This window comes from Pecten maximus, chromosome 11, assembly GCF_902652985.1.
Source record: "Pecten maximus chromosome 11, xPecMax1.1, whole genome shotgun sequence".
NCBI classification, from domain to species: Eukaryota; Metazoa; Mollusca; class Bivalvia; order Pectinida; family Pectinidae; genus Pecten; species Pecten maximus.
Window position 1 is genome coordinate 9,684,691 of NC_047025.1, and position 18,759 is coordinate 9,703,449.

The 18,759-nt window shown below is 34.9% G+C and overlaps 1 protein-coding gene across 9 annotated transcripts in view; it reads right to left on the reverse strand.

Moving 5' to 3' along the window:
* The window catches only part of LOC117338188 (kinesin-like protein KIF28P), a 79,766-nt gene that overhangs the window by 56,398 nt on the left and 4,609 nt on the right, over positions 1-18,759 (reverse strand). For all 9 annotated transcript variants that reach the window (XR_004534983.1, XM_033899438.1, XM_033899440.1 and 6 more), the window contains exons 2-5: positions 17,910-17,948; positions 17,222-17,298; positions 8,958-8,974; positions 997-1,019 (exon numbers count right to left, since the gene is read on the reverse strand). Coding sequence is in view for 8 of the 9 variants with exons in the window: in XM_033899438.1 (XP_033755329.1) it covers positions 997-1,019; positions 8,958-8,974; positions 17,222-17,298; positions 17,910-17,948 (156 nt within the window). In the remaining variant the exon portion in view is untranslated. The remainder of the gene's footprint in view (positions 1-996; positions 1,020-8,957; positions 8,975-17,221; positions 17,299-17,909; positions 17,949-18,759) is intronic.

Below are 18,759 nucleotides of genomic sequence, written 5' to 3' on the forward strand. Positions count from 1 at the left end.
GCAGGAGGATGTCTTAATTGCCCTGTGGACTTGAGAATGTCAAAAATCTTGTAAAATCTTTATGTAAGATTGACAATGTCAAATCAGAAATTTATAAGATTTTATCTTCTCTGCATCCTTGAATATGTCAAGGCAAAAACGAATTTTTTCCATTTAGAATTTTGTTTGGTATCAGTCTTCATTAACGCTTTCCTTTTATCAGTTGAGAGGGAATTTGGTTCTTAATTTTACAAGCAATTCCTTTATATTTTATCAAAGAGATCACAGGTAGAGATTTTATCCTAATCAATTATATATTGTACGGTCCTTAAGATGTTGTATACAGATCCTTTGTCCCAAAATACATCAATGGTGCAGAGAGAGATGCAGCGATGTGCACTGCACCTATTTGCTAAACTGATATTCCATGACAGTACACAGATTACAGATATTGATGATGTGTTGGTAAATTACAATCACGGGAATATATGTAAGGAAGCATATAGCCTTAATTCTAACACTATTTCATGGACAATGTAGCATATAGCCTTAATTCTAACACTATTTCAAGTACAATGTAGCATATAGCCTTAATTATAACATAATCACAAGTATAATGTGTAAAAGTAGCATACAGCTTTAAAGCTCTATTAAGTGAAAGTGTCTCATTCTTGGAATACTGAAATAACTGGGGTTTTTTCCAAACATTTACTTATATGGGGGGAAAATACTTTCGAAAATACTGAAATCAGTATAAATTAATGCTGAAAACTTTCAACCATGTCAGAAAATATATGATTATAATCATTTATATAATAATACTTATGTTACCAGATGCTGAGTTGCAAAGGGAGATAATTACAAAGTATTCAAACATCCTGTTTATATTTATTTAAATAAATTATAACAATAACAACATATCATAGTCTTCCACTTTAGGAATTAAAATCCTTACAAATATTTCTTTAGAAAAGTGATCATTTGAAAACTTAAACGATTTATTGTCAATTTACTTACCAATAAGAATAATCAAATGAAAACTGGACAGCGAAGGCATCAGCACGAACAGGAAATGAAAAACAAGACAACAGTATACAGTTAATGACCTTCAACAATAGAAAAACACAGATCCTATAACCTAAACATAAAACAAGACAACAGTATACAGTTAATGACCTTCAAACGATGGAAAAACACAAACCTATAACCTAATCATCAAATAAATATGGAAATGAAAACTAGGATAATAATAAACAGTTAATAACCTTTTATGATGAAGACACAAAAATTCAGTAACCTAAGCATGATGCATGAACTGTAGGAAATGAAAACAAAACAATTTATACAGTTAATAACCTTTAACAATGAACACAGATTCTCTAAACTTAACACAAAACAGTAAACAGAGACAAAAGATTATACAATTAATTACATTTTTGATGAAGATATACAGATTTTATAACTTAAACAGGAAACAAGACCACAATAATATACTGTACAGTAAAGAACCTTTTACACTAGACTGGCCACCAGACCCTAAGTTGTTTTTGTTAAGAATTGCGAAGTTAAATCTAAGACTAGATTATCTGCCCCTAGTTTCTAGAATCAGACACACCCTAGGGACCAAAATCATAAAGCTCAATTTTATTTATAATTTTGATATTCTAGAGACAGGAGGCCAGTCTAATTGTAAGATGATGAAGTTATCTATAAGCATGAAACAGGAACGAAAAATAAAAAAGAGTATATATTATACAATTAATAACCTTTCATGATGAAGACACACAAGTTATATAACCTAAGCATAACAAATACAGTAACACTACCATCAAACCAAATATACATCTATCATCAGATCGGGCATCAAGAAATTGAAACAGGAAAAGAAAAAGAACAAATAGTTTACAACGTCTTACGATGTAGATATAAACTCATGTACCAAAACACACACAGTGTATATAATCACTATTCAAATACATTTAAAGGGCTTTTTGTGACCAAGTGTAAACATCGACAATATTCTAACACTGAGACGCCGGAAGGTATTTATTATAGACCTTTGATAAACCCTGTAAACACCACAACAGTTAAGAAAACATGACTTATTGGTTTTTCAAGAAGTTGAAGTCAAAGTATACTAGCCCAGCTCAACATTTTCATTCACAAACATACACAATATATGTATATAAAGGACAATTTTATTTAAACTCGGCAAACAACCCGAATGAACTTCATACATCAAAGTAGAGCAAGGGAATGTCAGCTGGAGATGTTACCGGAACCTCTAGAGACATTCTCGCATGATTATACACGGAAAACGGATATCAAATCTTTGATTTTGAAGTTGTATGCTTAAAAACTGTGTAATTTTATAAATATTTATACACATTGCACAAGGAATGTACCATATTTGCTGTAAAAAGCACCAAAGGTGCTTAAAATTTTTTTACAGAGGGAACGTTACTTATTAATTAAGGTAACTGAATCTGTTATGGACAAAGAGTTCAAAAAGTCGATAAGAAAAAATTTGATGCATTGTGACCAGATATTTAAGATAAGTCTAGCTTATAAAATGTAAGTAAATTATGACTTATTTTGAATTTGTTTCACAATTAGGAGGGACGTTTATATAATTTTAATTTCTCTGCCTGAAAGTTGAGTGGCAGTTATAGGGGAGGGGGGGAGGGCGCTAATTGTGACAAATACAGTAGGAGGGGCGCTAATTGTGACAAATACAGTAGGTCACCAGTTGTCACAGGATACAATTTTTCGGTAATGGATTGCTGATCTATATATTGTTCCATTAATAATTTACTAATCAGATTAAATTTTTTTAATACTATTTTTGAGGTCATATCGCATGAACTGATATATACGTAGCAGTCCTCTAGAGGATATGAAATCATACATCTGGGGGAAAGTTAAAGTGAGACACAATTAAGTTGGTAATTGATCATTGATTAAAATAATTTGGCTTGGTACATGGCCCTGTCAACAAATATGGTCATTTTTTTTCAGTATCTCCTTGTAGTAGCTGATGGCTACCTCACTAAGTATCATACGAGAGACACATCACATGCCATCCAGACAATTTGGTGTACGTCAAGTGTCTTGCCCCATAAAGAACACAAACAAAAACAACACAAAAATGGTTCAGAAGAAACACAAACTTTCCTCTGTAAGATCGAACACAAACCTTGGATCTTCACCTGAAGATACGCTAAACAAGGGCAAAGGAATATCAACTCTTCAATATTAGCAGGAAATATTAATAGAAATCGGAATTATTTCTCTAACAAAAAGACTGACAAGGAGACTTATGCCTAGACAGAGTTGTCTATAAATGTACGGTTGTCAATTTTAAGATCCACAAAATAAATACAACTGATTTACCTTAGCTTATACTTGAAAGGGACTTAAATAACTATTTATCTACTTTGATAACGATCAACTGCTATTTGTTTACATTTTTGTCTAACACTTATGTAAGTTTGTATCTATACAGATTTAAAGCCTACTGATTTTGTATAAATCACGTCTATTGATCTTTCGACAGTAATAAAGTTTATTTTTAGAGTGCATTATAAAGACATAAAAACGTGGCAACATCAAGTCGCTTGATCATGTGTCAAGTAGTGTTGTCAGTATGTATTAAATCAACACTGCAAAGTATTCCTCGTGATCTGTACATAGTTTCTATGTCTGGAGCATTTAAAGGGTTATAACTCAGTCTAAAAAAAGCCTGGAATCATAAATCATAAATACGTGTAGATTTATCATGCTATTTTATTTCATTCCATAAAACACACATATACAAAACAAGGAATCTCAAGCAATCGATACATTCCCCTCGCGGGCAATGTGTACCTGCTGAAATATCCCGTTATAAGCCCAGGGGCCATCTTGTTCAAAGTATTATCATATTTGACCAATATAGGAAGTTTGATTAAAATCTGTTAAAATTGATTAATTTGAGGGATGACAAAAGATTTTCTATAAATAGTAACAGAGACCCTGTGTCTTGACCTTGGCAATCTAAAACACAAACTCATTTGAGAGATTTTTCATACTTGACAATTATATGAAGATTGATCAAAATCTGTTTTAAAATGAAGTTGCTGGAGTGCTGATAAAAGTTAAACCGATGAACACACCCATCCACCCATGCATGAACGGCACGACATATCCCCTCCCCGCGTTTGTCCAAAGCAATAATGAGATCAATTCAAAAACTATTTTTTTTTGTAGAAGTTTAAGTCAAGCATATATAATTGCCATTTTTTAAGTCAGGTAGGTAAGTTTTTACCTATAATAATTATGTACCAATTTTAACCTTATGAAATAATCACAGTATTATATGTACTACAACCAACTCCTTTTACATAAAGTGCCCAGGGTACAGGAATCATTTTATATATGACGCTGTAAAATAATATACAAAATGTTATCCGTTAAACAAAATAAAAACACTGCTACATGAATACAATATACAAAATTGATTCAAATTTCACTATGAGGTCACACACGGATCAGGACAACTTAGGACATTGTTCAAACCGACCTGACAGCAATATATGTATAATATACATTCTGTATACACCCAAAACTTACAACAATGAGCCCATTACTTTAATAACTAGTCTACACAACCATTTCGCTGATACCATCAGAAATAATTGAACAAAAACATCCACATGCTACACAATACACAGAGACAAGGCATGGCTAGGATAAAACCCGTAATATATCGCCACTATAATTATTATTATTATCAGGAAAAACATATTTTCATTGATTTACAATATTCATTCCAATATTTGGATAAAGTTACATATTTACAATAGAAAACAATTATATCACCCCGCTTAAAATTCAAATATGCCTGGATAATATCAGTAACATATTAAAATCTTGTAAAAATTCCAGGTAGCCAAAGACTCAGAGTTGAAAATGGACTAATGCAGGATACAAAAATTGTATTTGTCAGTATTTTGAATTTTGACCAAGCCTGGGCCTGTTATCAGGCATAGACATTATTGTTTGTTTGTTTTTGTTTAATGTCCTATTTACAGCCAGGGTCATTTAAGGACGTGCCAGGTTTTGGAGGTGGAGGAAAGCCGGAGTACCCGGAGAAAAACCACCGGCCTACGGTCAGTACCTGACAACTGCCCCACGTAGGTTTCGAACTCGCAACCCAGTGGTGGAGGGCTAGTGTTAAAGTGTCGGTACACCTTAACCACTCAGCCACCATGGCCCCTTCAGGCATAGACATATTACTTGACAAATGTAACATCAAAATTTGGAAATGTGACAACAAAATTAGAAAATTCAGTTTCTTTTGGAAGATCAAAATTGAACGATTGAAGATGTATTGATATCTATAAGGGTAATCTATTACTGCATATATATTTTATTATTTACTTAAAAATATTAATACAACACACCTATAATGTATGCATCGTTCAAACTGGGAATTTGTTCAAAGACGACCTTTAAATAGGCCGAAAGGTGGCCTTTTCTGAATTGTAAATGACTTCATTTAATAGACCAACAAAGAATGATAACTTGTGAAATAGACATGTATCATATCAAGGTCATATATATCCAGATAGTGTATATACCTCCGTGTAACTGAAAGTTCATTAATCTTTTTTAAGCTGTTTAAATTGATAATTAGCTTTATTGAAAACATCAGCTATTTCAAACTGCATTTCACACCCTATTCCACAAAAGACTACTTGTTCGAGAAGACAATAAAACTGGCATGGTTACACAAACATTTTCACTTATTCATAAAGCTGTGAGCTTGGATTATTTTGTTTAACGTCCTATTAATCCATTCATAACTAAGGAATTACCTCTATTTCCCCTATTAGGCCCCACCCTTTTGACCCCTCGGGGTCAGAGTCACCATTTATGCAAAATCTGTTCCCCTTCCCCCATGAATGTTTCTGACCTAATTGGGTTCAAATCCATTCATAACTTTATGACTAGAAGCGATTTACAGGAATTACCTCTATTTCCCCTATTGGGCCCCACCCCTTAGGCCCCTCGGGGGTCAGAGTCACCATTTATGCAAAATCTTATCCCCTTCTGCCAATGATGTTTCTGACCAAATTTGGTCAAAATCCAATAGGAACTTTTTGACTAGTAGCGATTTGAAGCAAATGTTGACGGACGGCGGACGGACGGCGGACGCCGTACCATGGCATAAGCTCACCGGACCTTTGGTCCAGGTGAGCTAAAAAGAAAGTAAATTCTCCATCCTTGCAACTACATGTAATATATAACAATGGCCATAAGATGATGTCCATTTGGATGATTGGGTCACTTTTAGTGCTAAAAACACGTTTAAAACATTTTACATCAGGGTAACAGCAAATATATAAATCAATGGAAGGAATGTAAAATGAATGCCGTTAAAATGGGAAGTTAAGATACTTGGAAAGGGACATCAATCATATAAGGGGATCCCGTGAGACCAATGAAATAGACCAGACAGATGGACCAATAAAATAGACCAGAAAAATGGACCAATAAAATAGACCAGACAGATGGACCAATGAAATAGATCAGACTAATGGTCCAATTAAATACACAAGACAAACTGACCAATTAAATACACCAGACTAACAGATCAATTAAATACACCGGACAAACGGACCAATTAACTAGATCAGACAAACGGACCAATTAAATACACCAGACTAACGGACCAATAAAATACACCAGACAAATTAAGTCCACAAAATTGTAAAATTCAAAAAAAAATCACACATTTTTTCTGCATGATTTTGCCATAACATCACTCCTAGACCTTTAATGATTGTATAAACCAAATTAGAAGGGCATGAGGTGTATACTTTTGGACTTACAAGCTTTCCAAAAACTTACCCCAAAAACTTTAAAGTTTTGGGGTGGGACACCGATGCCGGGACGACAGCATTAGCTCACGGTTACTCGTAACCGGTGAGATAAAAATTTAAGACTTATCAAAGCTATCAACACTTCAGCTAATCCACAACAGAGGCAATAAAATTTATCAAAACTATCAACACTTAGCTAATCCACAACAGAGGCAATAAAATTTATCAAAACTATCAACACTTAGCTAATCCACAACAGAGGCAATAAAATTTATCATATCTATCAACACTTCCGCTAATCCACAACAGAGGCAATAAAATTTATCAAAACTATCAACACTTAGCTAATCCACAACAGAGGCAATAAAATTTATCAAAACAATCAACACTTAGCTAATCCACAACAGAGGCAATAAAATTTATCAAAACTATCAACACTTAGCTAATCCACAACAGAGGCAATAAAATTTATCAAAACTATCAACACTTAGCTAATCCACAACAGAGGCAATAAAATTTATCAAAGCTATCAACACTTTAAGTGAAATGTTGACATTGACGATGACACTGCCATTACCATTTGAAAAGTAACACCACAGTCTTGCTTCATGAATAATCACAGGCGAGACCAAAAAATGAACATTTATTTCATGTCAAATCATGAAATTGTCTAGTAACTCATGCTGACAACATCAATTCAATATGAAAATCAAAGTTTTTTTTAGGTTACTGTGTTAAATCTACCTGAGTATCTTTAATTGAAAATTGATAAAATAACTCATGTAATTTTATTTTCCTTTATCACAAACAGTCCATTAAGCCATTAGCTATTTATAACAAATTCAATACCTGTAAAAATTAGCAATATTCAATTTCTTCGTTCAAAAACGGAAATAGATGTCAACGAGCATATGCACAGAGAATACAGATTCGTCAAGCATGCAAATTGTGAAATGAATTTCACAATTCCTTTATCTATAATTAATTGTACTCATACTTTATTGATGCTGTTACTAGGCAACTGGATAATACACATCATCATTGTACCAGGAGAGTTATTAGGCAGGCACAGAGGGAAAATAATCTAACACTTAGCTTATCATATCCTGAAATTTCACTCATATGTATTATATTGATCACACACAACCGTGAGGTAACTCTAGGACTACCTTACTTAAGTTACTACACTGTTCATGTATTGTATGAAAACTTAGTTTACCTAAATTCAAAGTAAAGAAATGCAATCTTTTTAGTTTTTTTTGTCTAAGAATATGATATTATTTTTAGCCTAGGACTTACTTTAATTAACTATACTTGAATGCAAATTTAGATTCCCTCCCAAATTCAAAGTTGAGAAACAAAATGGTTGCATCTTAATTTAGTTCGTTTTTGTCTTGGATTTAGATTTTATTTCTTTTTAGTCTATATATCGAAGTCTAGGTCAACTGTACTTAATTGTATATTTAGTTTCCTCTTGAATTTCAAAGTTAAGAATCAGAATATTTGCATCTTAATTTCAATTCCTATAGATTTCAGCATTACTATTTCTATCCGACAACCAGCTCATGAATAGTAATGAGCCCATCCTTGTATATATTCATTTATTGCATTTCAGTAAAAACAACAAGTACCGGGTATTAATACTTTATCATTGACCTGTTATGAACCCTACACCTTTGCATATTTGGCCCATGTGACCTTGAATGAAAGTCAAGGTCATCCATTTGAACACTCTTGGTAGCCTTTCATCCCATCATGCTACAGGCCTAATATTGGGTCTCTGGGCTTTTTGGTTATCAAGAAGAAGTCATTTAAAGATTTTAGCATATTTGACCCCTAAGACCTTGAATGAAGGTCAATGTCATCCATTTGAACAAACTTGGTAGCCCTTCATCTCAGCATGCTACAGACCCAATATCAGGTCTCTGGGCCTGTTGGTATGTGAGAAGTTGAAAATGTAAATTGTTTATGACGGATGACGCATGCCAAACGACGTCAGACAAAAGGCGATCGCAACAGGTCAACTGAGACTTTGTCTCGGGTGACCTAAAAACCCACACAAAATTTCACTTAAATCCATTAATTGATAGAACTCTTTCTTCATTTGCTTACCTTTTTTGGCTCTTCACCTGAAAAACACAAACAAAACCTTTATTAGTAACAAACACACCACAAACAAATCTAATTTTTATTCTATAATTTTAAATATAGAGATATACAGTGACTGTACCTACCATGAACAAAACAAAACCTCTTGCCAGGGCAGTTATAAATCTCTAGACTGGATTTAGGATTGGGGTAAATTATTTTAAAGGAGAAAGAAAGAAATACTTAAGACTACACTACTTTATCATTTTATACCTAGAAGTTGAAACGTTGATGAAGTGTACAATATCAGTTTTATATTACGTGTATTTGTTTGGATACCTGACCGAATAAAAACTCTGTAGTTTAGGCTAGGCTCTAAACAAGACAAGATCAGCAGGCATTGGTTTATTGGTTTGGTTAATTTTGTTTAACATCCTATTAACAGCCAGGGTCATTTAAGGACGTGCCAGGTTTGGAGGAAGAGGCAAGCCGTAGTACCCGGAGAAAAACCACTGACCGTAACCACTGAGGGAGCTTCATGTGGTGGCCACCATCATGAATGATCTTTATTGGTTCTATGTAAATTGGTTCTATGTAAGATTGACGTTTTCTCTACTTTTTCCTTCAATTTTTTTTTTTTTTTATTATTATTATTATTATGTTTAAATCAATTGATGACAAGGGGAATCAATGAAATTTTATAAAAATCTAAAATTGGTTATGTTATATAAAAGTTGATTCATTTAAGGACAGCATTCTGGTACATACACATATATCTTGTTATTAATGTTCAACATCAAATTGGTGTTTGATATCTACCATGCTTAGTACACACTGTATATACCTTACAAACATTTTACTGCTCTCAAAACCTTATTAACACCATGATCGACTGTAAGCAATCATTAGAACTGCAGTCACCTGCAGTCAAGCATTGCTTATAACTCTGATGTTTCTCCTGAATAATCAATCAAGGTTATATATATTATAGCTCAACAATATGGATTTATACTGGTATTGCTATCTAGTACAAAGGCAGAACAACAAAATACATGAATATATGTCAATCAGCAAACAAATACATGGGATATAGTATCAAATAAACTGTAAAACAGGACAATTTGGGTATCTTCTGGGGACATGAATAAAATATCAAAAAATACCATCCTTGACCTAAAAACTGATGTATTCAACCAGTTGGAACAGTTCAATGAAAAGGTGCAATACAAATGAAAGTGAAACTTAGTTTAAAGGTCTGAACCTTCGCAGTGAGGTATGAAGGGAAGGGAAACATTTTACAATGAATATATATGTACCGCCTACAAAATGTCATTGTAATGAAAAATTGCAAGTATCCAAGAATAAAAACATGTTCATTTCCTGCAATGTTGAAGTGTCTGCAGATTTTTGTCCTCTAAGCAAGTGAAGTTTTATGGATAAAATGTCTAAGCCATCATTCCAGATCAAGTGTACATATATGCCAGATTATACCTTGTCATGACGGAATGTATTGTAACATGAGGATCAAAATGGAATTTTAAACAAGTCTAACTTGATTCAATAATAAACATTGACATTAGCTTGTTACACTTGGGCTGGCATGGCCTATGGTATGGCATGGCCTATGGGCTGGCCTCATACTGTATGTTATACAGATACTTGGAAGCCATTGAGATCAATTGACCCTTGTCGTTCACGGAGTGATAAACTCATGCATCAACAAACAAACAAACAAGAAGTAGTATTTTACACTATTCTAGTCAAGAAGAAAATTCAATGATAAAGGTTCATGAAGAATTCATGTTTACAAATCATAAACTATTTTAACAACGAAAAACAATTGCAGTACAATGTCAATAATTTAGAACAGCCTATGTACAAATAGAATGGTTAAAGATTCTATTTCTTAGTAATGTCTAAAAGCTTTTCCTGGTCTGAAATGTTTGATGAATAAACTGAGGAGAGAGAATATTTAATTGAGCATTTAATTACAAATACAAAATGTACCTGGTTACCTGGATTTCATACCTGGATTTCATAAGTATGTCACAATAGTGTGTATTCTATTCAACAATACATATGTATTATCTATTATACATGACACAGGGGAAAGACCTTGGCTAATTATAATTGACTTAAAGTTAAACATATTTGGTATTCTAATAACTTTTCTATTCACATACTACCTTGTAGTAACTACACTTTACCATTCCTGCCAAGGGAGTTGTCTAAGATGATAAAATTCAAAGTGGAATAAGGATCAAATTGTAAATTTATCTACTACAGTGTGAATATAATGAAACTTCATGAAATCATCTTAAATGATTATTTGAACTTGGCCCAGAAAGTGATTTTCACTTTCTGCTTTCATGGTTACAGAAACTGAACATTCTATAACAGTAAATCAAAAGGCACTGTTAGCCACAGGATGATCACATGAAGTTTGGAGGCAGTACAATGTATCTTGAAAGATTTTAAAATTTTTCAGAAAACAGCAAAATTAGTTATTTTGGTAACCTCTTTCTGTGGTTACAAGAAATATATTGAAATAGAAAATGCCACAATGGTAAAAGTAGGAAAAGACACTACTTGACTACAAAGTTCAGATTAGTACATGTCACAGTTCTGTGGAGCTATCGCAATCCTCATAGATTCTAAAGAGGATTGATTTGGTTTGTTTTTGTATAACATCCTATTAACAGCCAGGGTCATTTAAGGACGTGCCAGGTTTTGGAGGCGGAGGAAAGCCGAAGTACCCGGAGAAAAACCACCGGCCTACAGTCAATACCTGGCATCTGCCCCACGTAGGTTTCGAACTCAAAACTCGGCCACCGCAGCCCCTTCTAAAGAGGAAGGGATCCACTGGTGACACCTACCCTCCCTTGTTGTTATAGGACACTTGCTTTCTTCGTTTATCACCATGTGAGTAGCCAGAATATAGGAAGGGTCTCCATGTAGTAGCTGGTGGCTACTTCAATGACCAACATACTACAAAGGCCTAGCTATCTAGCAAAAACAACTTAGTATAAAGTGCTTTGCCCAAGGAAATGACTTGGGCAACACAGGACAATTCATGATCTCAGCTTCCATAGAATCATAAGTTACCCACGATTTGTTTGTTGTTTGCTGGGTTTATCGCCCCGTGAACAGCCAATGTCATTTTGAGGTAGGGTCTCCTTGTAGTAGTTAGTGACTACCTCATGGAACAACATACAGGAGGCCCATTGATGCCATCCAGATTAATTAGAGTAAATTTAAGTGTCTTGCCCAAAGACAAAGCTGTGACAGCAAAGACCGGCCCGTTTCTCAGTTTCTCCAGAAACGCAAACCAACACTCGAAGGGAGCATCGAACCATGCATCTCAGATCTTCACCTGAGGTTACGTGGTTGTCACTCTAACTGACTGAGCTATCGTAGCACCAGTTTGGGATAAAACCACCTTGGATTTTAATCAGATGTTGGATTAAGTCTGATGCTATACTGACTGACCTATGGCCCATACAAACTTGTGTGGGATACATATTAGGGTTAGGAATATAATTTGATGCTATCAATAACCTTTTCAGTAAGTTACAATACAGTTCATGTCTTTTATTTTCAAATTACACACAAAAGACTGTGATATGTATAGTTTTATAGAACCAGTGTTAAGTGGTGGTAGTGGTGTTCTAGCTGTGCTGAAAAGGCTCCCGCACCTTTGGAGTCTCGCTCGCTTTTAAACACAAGTATTGATATATTGGTTATAGCTTTGTGTGGAGTATATAGACTGACAGAGTTTGCACTGAACTGTATAACAATACCCGGTGTGTCTCTATAAACATTGGCCCCGAGAGAATATGTACCCAGCCCTGTGTTTATCATTACAGCAAACAGAAGCGTGGTCAATAATTATACTTACCTTGCTACAGTAAACTAAACGTGTAAGTCACTAATACTCATTTCAATAATAAAGTAGCTACTACTTCAACAGGGACATTTTTCCATTCATATGTGACATTTTCTTTGAAAATTAGTTTTCTGAATGCCCCTGCTCGGGATCAAACCCGGAACCAGAGACTTACTTAGCTAATGCTCTTAAGAATTAACTAGATAGAAAGGTTCCCTAGCCAAGACAGGACAGAAGTAAGCAGCTAATATTGAACATTATTCATTCCTGCAAGGCTTAGTCTACTCTGGTTTAAATACATCACAGATTATAAGTGTAAATTCTTACAGTAGAAACTGTCTTGTGAGACCAACTTTTCTGTCACTACGTACAGAAGAACCTGTCCTGAGGGGCCACCCCTCCCATCACTAAAGTCTAATACTGTTTGTCTTTTGAGGCCAACCCTTCTGTCTCTACAGTAGAACCTGTCTAGTGAGGCCACTCCTTCTGTCTCTACAGTAGAACCTGTCTTGTGAGGCCAACTCTTCTGTCTCTATAGTAGTACCTGTCTAGTGAAGCCACCTCTTCTGTAACTACATTAGAACCTGTCTAGTGAGGCCATCTCTTCTAGTACTACAATAGAACCTGTCTTGTGAGGCCAACTCTTTTGTCTTTACATTAGAACCTGTCTTGTGAGGCCTACTCTTCCATCTCTATAGTAGAACCTGTCTAGTGAGGCCACTCCTTCTGTCTCTATATTAGAACCTGTCTAGTGAGGCCACTCCTGTCTCTACATTAGAACCTGTCTAGTTAGGTCACTCCTGTCTCTACATTAGAACCTGTCTAGTGAGGCCAATCATTCTGTCTCTTCATTAGAACCTGTCTTATGAGGCCAACTCCTCGGTCTCTATAGTAGAACCTGTCTAGTGAGGCCACTCCTGTCTACATTAGAACCTGTCTAGTGAGGCCACTACTTGTCTCTACATTAGAACCTGTCTAGTGAGGCCACTCCTGTCTCTACATTAGAACCTGTCTAGTGAGGCCACTCCTTCTGTCCCTACATTAGAACCTGTCTAGTGAGGCCACTTCTTCTGTCTCTACATTAGAACCTGTCTAGTGAGGCCACTCATGTCTACATTATAACCTGTCTAGTGAGGCCACTACTTCTGTCTCAACATTAGAACCTGTCTAGTGAGGTCACTCCTTCTGTCTCTAGATTAGAACCTGTCTAGTGAGGCCACTACTTCTGTCTCTACAGTAGAACCTGTCTAGTGAGGCCACCCCTTCTGTCTCTACAGTAGAACCTGTCTAGTGAGGCCAAACCTGTCTCTATAGTAGTACCTGTCTAGTGAGGCCACCCCTTCTGTCTCTACAATACAACCTGTCTAGTGAGGTCAATCTTTCTGTCTCTACAATACAACCTGTCTAGTTAGGCCACTCCTGTCTACATTACAACCTGTCTAGTGAGGTCACCCCTTCTGTCTCTACAGTAGAACCTGTCTAGTGAGGCCACTCCTTCTGTAACTACAATAGAACCTGTCTAGTTAGGCCACTACTTCTGTCTCTACATTACAACCTGTCTAGTTAGGCCACTACTTCTGTCTCTACATTATAACCTGTCTAGTGAGGCCACTCTTTCTGTCTCTTCAGTAGAACCTCTATTATTGACCACCTCTTTTATCAGTAGAATCTGTCTGAATTGATTCAGAGACCACCCAGTTTCACTAAGCTTGTTTTAATATTGATAAACCATCCCTTCTATGTGTATGTTCTTCTTGACATGCCACATCATATCAAAAATATTGTGTAACAGATTTATAAACTGGTGTATTGCTCAAAAGGAGCTATCTACCATCCTTTAAAAGTCTCATTACCAAAATTTAACAAAATCATTTATTCTGTTTGCATCAAGTATTTTTTCTACACGATAGGGACAAAGCATGTTGAAAAAGAATGCCACTAACTTGATTGGGATACTAGCGAGATATATATTGTTATGTCAGTCTTTTGAAACATTAAAATTCCAGAGTGGCATATCTATCGAATAGAAAGCATCAAGCATCAATATCCAATCACTTGCTATACGTTCCACGCCTTATCTATGTATAATGTGTCGTCCTCGACTTATCTCCTCTGCGTGCTGTCTGTGGACTTTTATTACACTGTTGAATTATTAATGACACTCTATTACTCTCAGCAATCTATACAAACAGAGTTGTCTCTCCGCCCTCAAGTCAAATCCCTCGTACATATAAATTGTAAAATTACTTTCTCGTCCCACATCCCACCGCAGGCACCAATACAAGTACCGTTAACCAAGTATATGGTACATATCTACAGGTATAAATTAAAGTGCTTTCACTCCTGATCTATGGCTGACCTTGAAGCTGGACTAGAGACCTACCCATGGTATGCTAAGCTGGGAAAGTATTTACTTTGCCCCTAGAGATAACAGGGTGTTTGATAGCCAATGTTAAGTGATTTGAGATTAGCTGTTGATTGTAAGTTAAGTAACCAATGCCTGACATACAATATCTACGAGGAGTGTGTAATACAATGCGTTATAAGAGTATATGTGTGAAATATTATTAAGGTCACAGATTATTCCTTATCATTAATTGTAAACAGCTAATGACTTTTACCCTCAAAAACTACATTTGAAACCTTCTCTGGTGGAAAACAGTGGGCAAAAGTTCCAGTCACAGTGGAATGATTTTTTTTTAAATCCAAAATGTTAAAATCTTTTTAAGTTACCGAAGCAAATTGAAGGACAAGAAAAATAGGGGGCTACTGTAAGTTGCCTTTTGCGTAAAGGTCATCAATTGGTACTCTTATACTTAAACCTAAGGATCATGCAGGTTTAAAGCAGACAAATCTGAAGTCAAAACCATTCAAAGGCTTGACATTGGTATGAACTTAATGCATAATTAATTTACTGATTATTAACCATCATTGAAAATTCTACAATTTCCAGTATTTCAAGATAATGAATGGATATACTTTAGTTTAATGTTGTTCCGTGATATGTAATATTTCAGCCAATCAAAAGTGCTGTACTAATGACTTACGGGTATTTATGGTAGGTTATTTTAACGTTCATTAACATTAATGAGTAACTTCGCTTTTCATATCCTGAAATAGTAAACACGATGTTGTCACTTAGACAGGACTCCGACATATATACATTCAATGTCAACTCACTGATGAAAGAAAATAGAGCAATACTCTAGGTGTATTTTAATTAACTTAATGGCTTTTTATCTCACAGTTGTTAAACCCATATGTTGCTACCATAAACCAAATACATACAAGACAGCCTTCTTACTTAACACATGTATAATGTATTACAACCTTTTTTTTTTATTTTTTAATCTTCACAACAAACATTTAAAGCACAATAACTGTTATACTGACAGCTAAGGACACTTGACAAGACTTAACCAGCTGACAATATATTTACACCTGGTGTGTGTAGTACTGTACGATACCAATACCATCAAACTTTATAAGATCAACCAGGCAATTTAAAGAGCATGTAAGAGAAAAAAAATTAAACAAACTATTATAAATACTGTATTTATCCTAAATACTGTCCAACATACGTGCTAATAGTATTTGGGATAATTGTGAATGAATGCTTGTGAAAATTGTCAATGCCCATTCCTGTCTATGGCAGTTCAAAAGTAAGGTTGGTACTGAAACAATGGTGTTTTGGCCTTACCATGATAACAGTGCTCATTAAAATGATGTATTCATTTTTCGGTGAGTTAAAATATACATTATGATAGAAATATTGCACAAGTAGCAGGTAATTGTTCTGTTAAGATAAACTGAACTTTCAACATCTTTAACCAATTACAATGTACTTTGTGGATGGGTTGAAATAAAGTCATGCAGTCTCTTCAAAAAAATTTCCAAATTGAGATCCTAAAGAAATAAGTTTGATACTAATTGAGATTTACAAAAAAAATGAAGTCCAGTAATCAGAAAAGCCGAGATTCATTCAATGATCAGAATCAACGGCTCTGTCACTGGTTTGGGATAGGGCCTTTGGGAAAAATGAAGGTGACTTAATTGGAAAGGAAATTTTTAGGACTGAACTGTAAATTTTTGGGATTTGGCTTATCAGAAATTATTTCAATTGGGAATGGAGCCCATTATCAACCCCAAAGAGCCTTAGAAAAAGCCCTGGGACCTAAAACTGCATAATTTTGCCATTCTTAGGGGCTATTCTAATACAATGTATCATAAGCTAATACGATAGGGTCCTGTGTACCAGTATAATATGGAGAGCCAAAGAAATTAGCGATGTACCTTGACGTAGTCTGGCTTTTGTACAACTTCTTACAAGTAATTAAAATATAATAAGCTTGATAGCATGACAATGACACCCAACAAAGGAATTTAGGGGTTAATTACTTACTTGGGGTTTCTGGATTTGTTATAGAGGTCATCTGACCAGACATTTTTATCATCAGGTGAGCCTTCCGATCCTTCTCCCTGAAACACAAAGATTGGCATTTAAAGCTTGGGACATGCACGGGTGTTTGGATCTAGAAGTTGAGTTAAAAAATTCCTCTGTGTTTGGCTATAAGCATTTATTGTCAGCTGAAATTTTCTTGCTACTTATGTATTTTTTCATTGCAAAGTATGATTTGCGATTTAAATGCATGTAATCTGTAAATCTATGTAATCAAGTTAAAATCTGAGTTTAGTGTCCTCGATCACACTTTAGAAACCATCTATAGCTAGAGCAAATTATAAGATTGTAATATACAAAATGAATCTTTCTTTTATACAACATACATTTGCAGATGAACCAATGAATTGCTCATTTTAGTGTGCTAAAAAGATAAGTATTCCAACAGTAATTTCATGCTGTTGATATTTTTCAACACTGGAAATATAACCTGAACTTATGAATTTTAAAGAGTTATCTCTGGCTTTTTCATTACACTGACACAACTCGAAAGCAATATGTGTATATGAACATTTAGGAGGTAAGTTAACGTTTGTATAGGCATAGCATGCTGACTAATTCGTGTTAAATCGTTCGTATCAATAAACTATTTTGAAATGAAATGAACATGAATATTCTGAAGATTACTTACCTTTGGTTGAAGGGCCGCACACGGACGGCAACCTTTACCCTGAAATGAAAAGAACAAAAACTACATTTGCAACCATGGTAATTCAATATCCTCCTTTTTGTTGTAATCAGTACTCGCCAAAAGATTATTTTCACCAGTACCTATGTGAAGAGTTTTCATTACAACAGCTAGTATTTACGTAAGCCAATTATTTTTCAAAACCTGAAACAAATATAGAAAATTTTGACTTTCATCACAGCAACTTTTAAGTTGAGACAGGGCATTAAATCAATAATGAACGTAATCCAAGTTTATGTCGTTTATGTAATTTGAAAGATATAATTATTCTTTAAAGCAGAATACTGACTAGCACTGGCCAAGAGGCTGTTATAAAATATCTAAAGCCCCAAATCCATTGTCAGGCTACAATTAATTGTCAAATTAAATGTCAATTAATACCTAAAACAGTGATATCTATTGTGTTTTATTATTTGTATTGTGGGGTTGTTTTTTATGTATGATAAAGCTGTGGAACATTCAATGATTCGGGCTTTGGATGATTTATTCAAATTTACATGTATGCACTGTAAATAAAGTACTACATGCAATTACCTTCATAACTTAGTACAGACTTGGCTGTCTTAGTCCAGTGCTCTACTGACTAATTACCTCTATGACTTAGTACAGACTTGGCTGTCTTAGTCCAGTGCTCTACTGACTAATTACCTCCATGACTTAGTACAGACTTGGCTGTCTTAGTCCAGTGCTCTACTGACTAATTACCTCCATGACTTAGTACAGACTTGGCTGTCTTAGTCCAGTGCTCTACTGACTTATTACCTTCATGACTTAGTACAGACTTGGCTGTCTT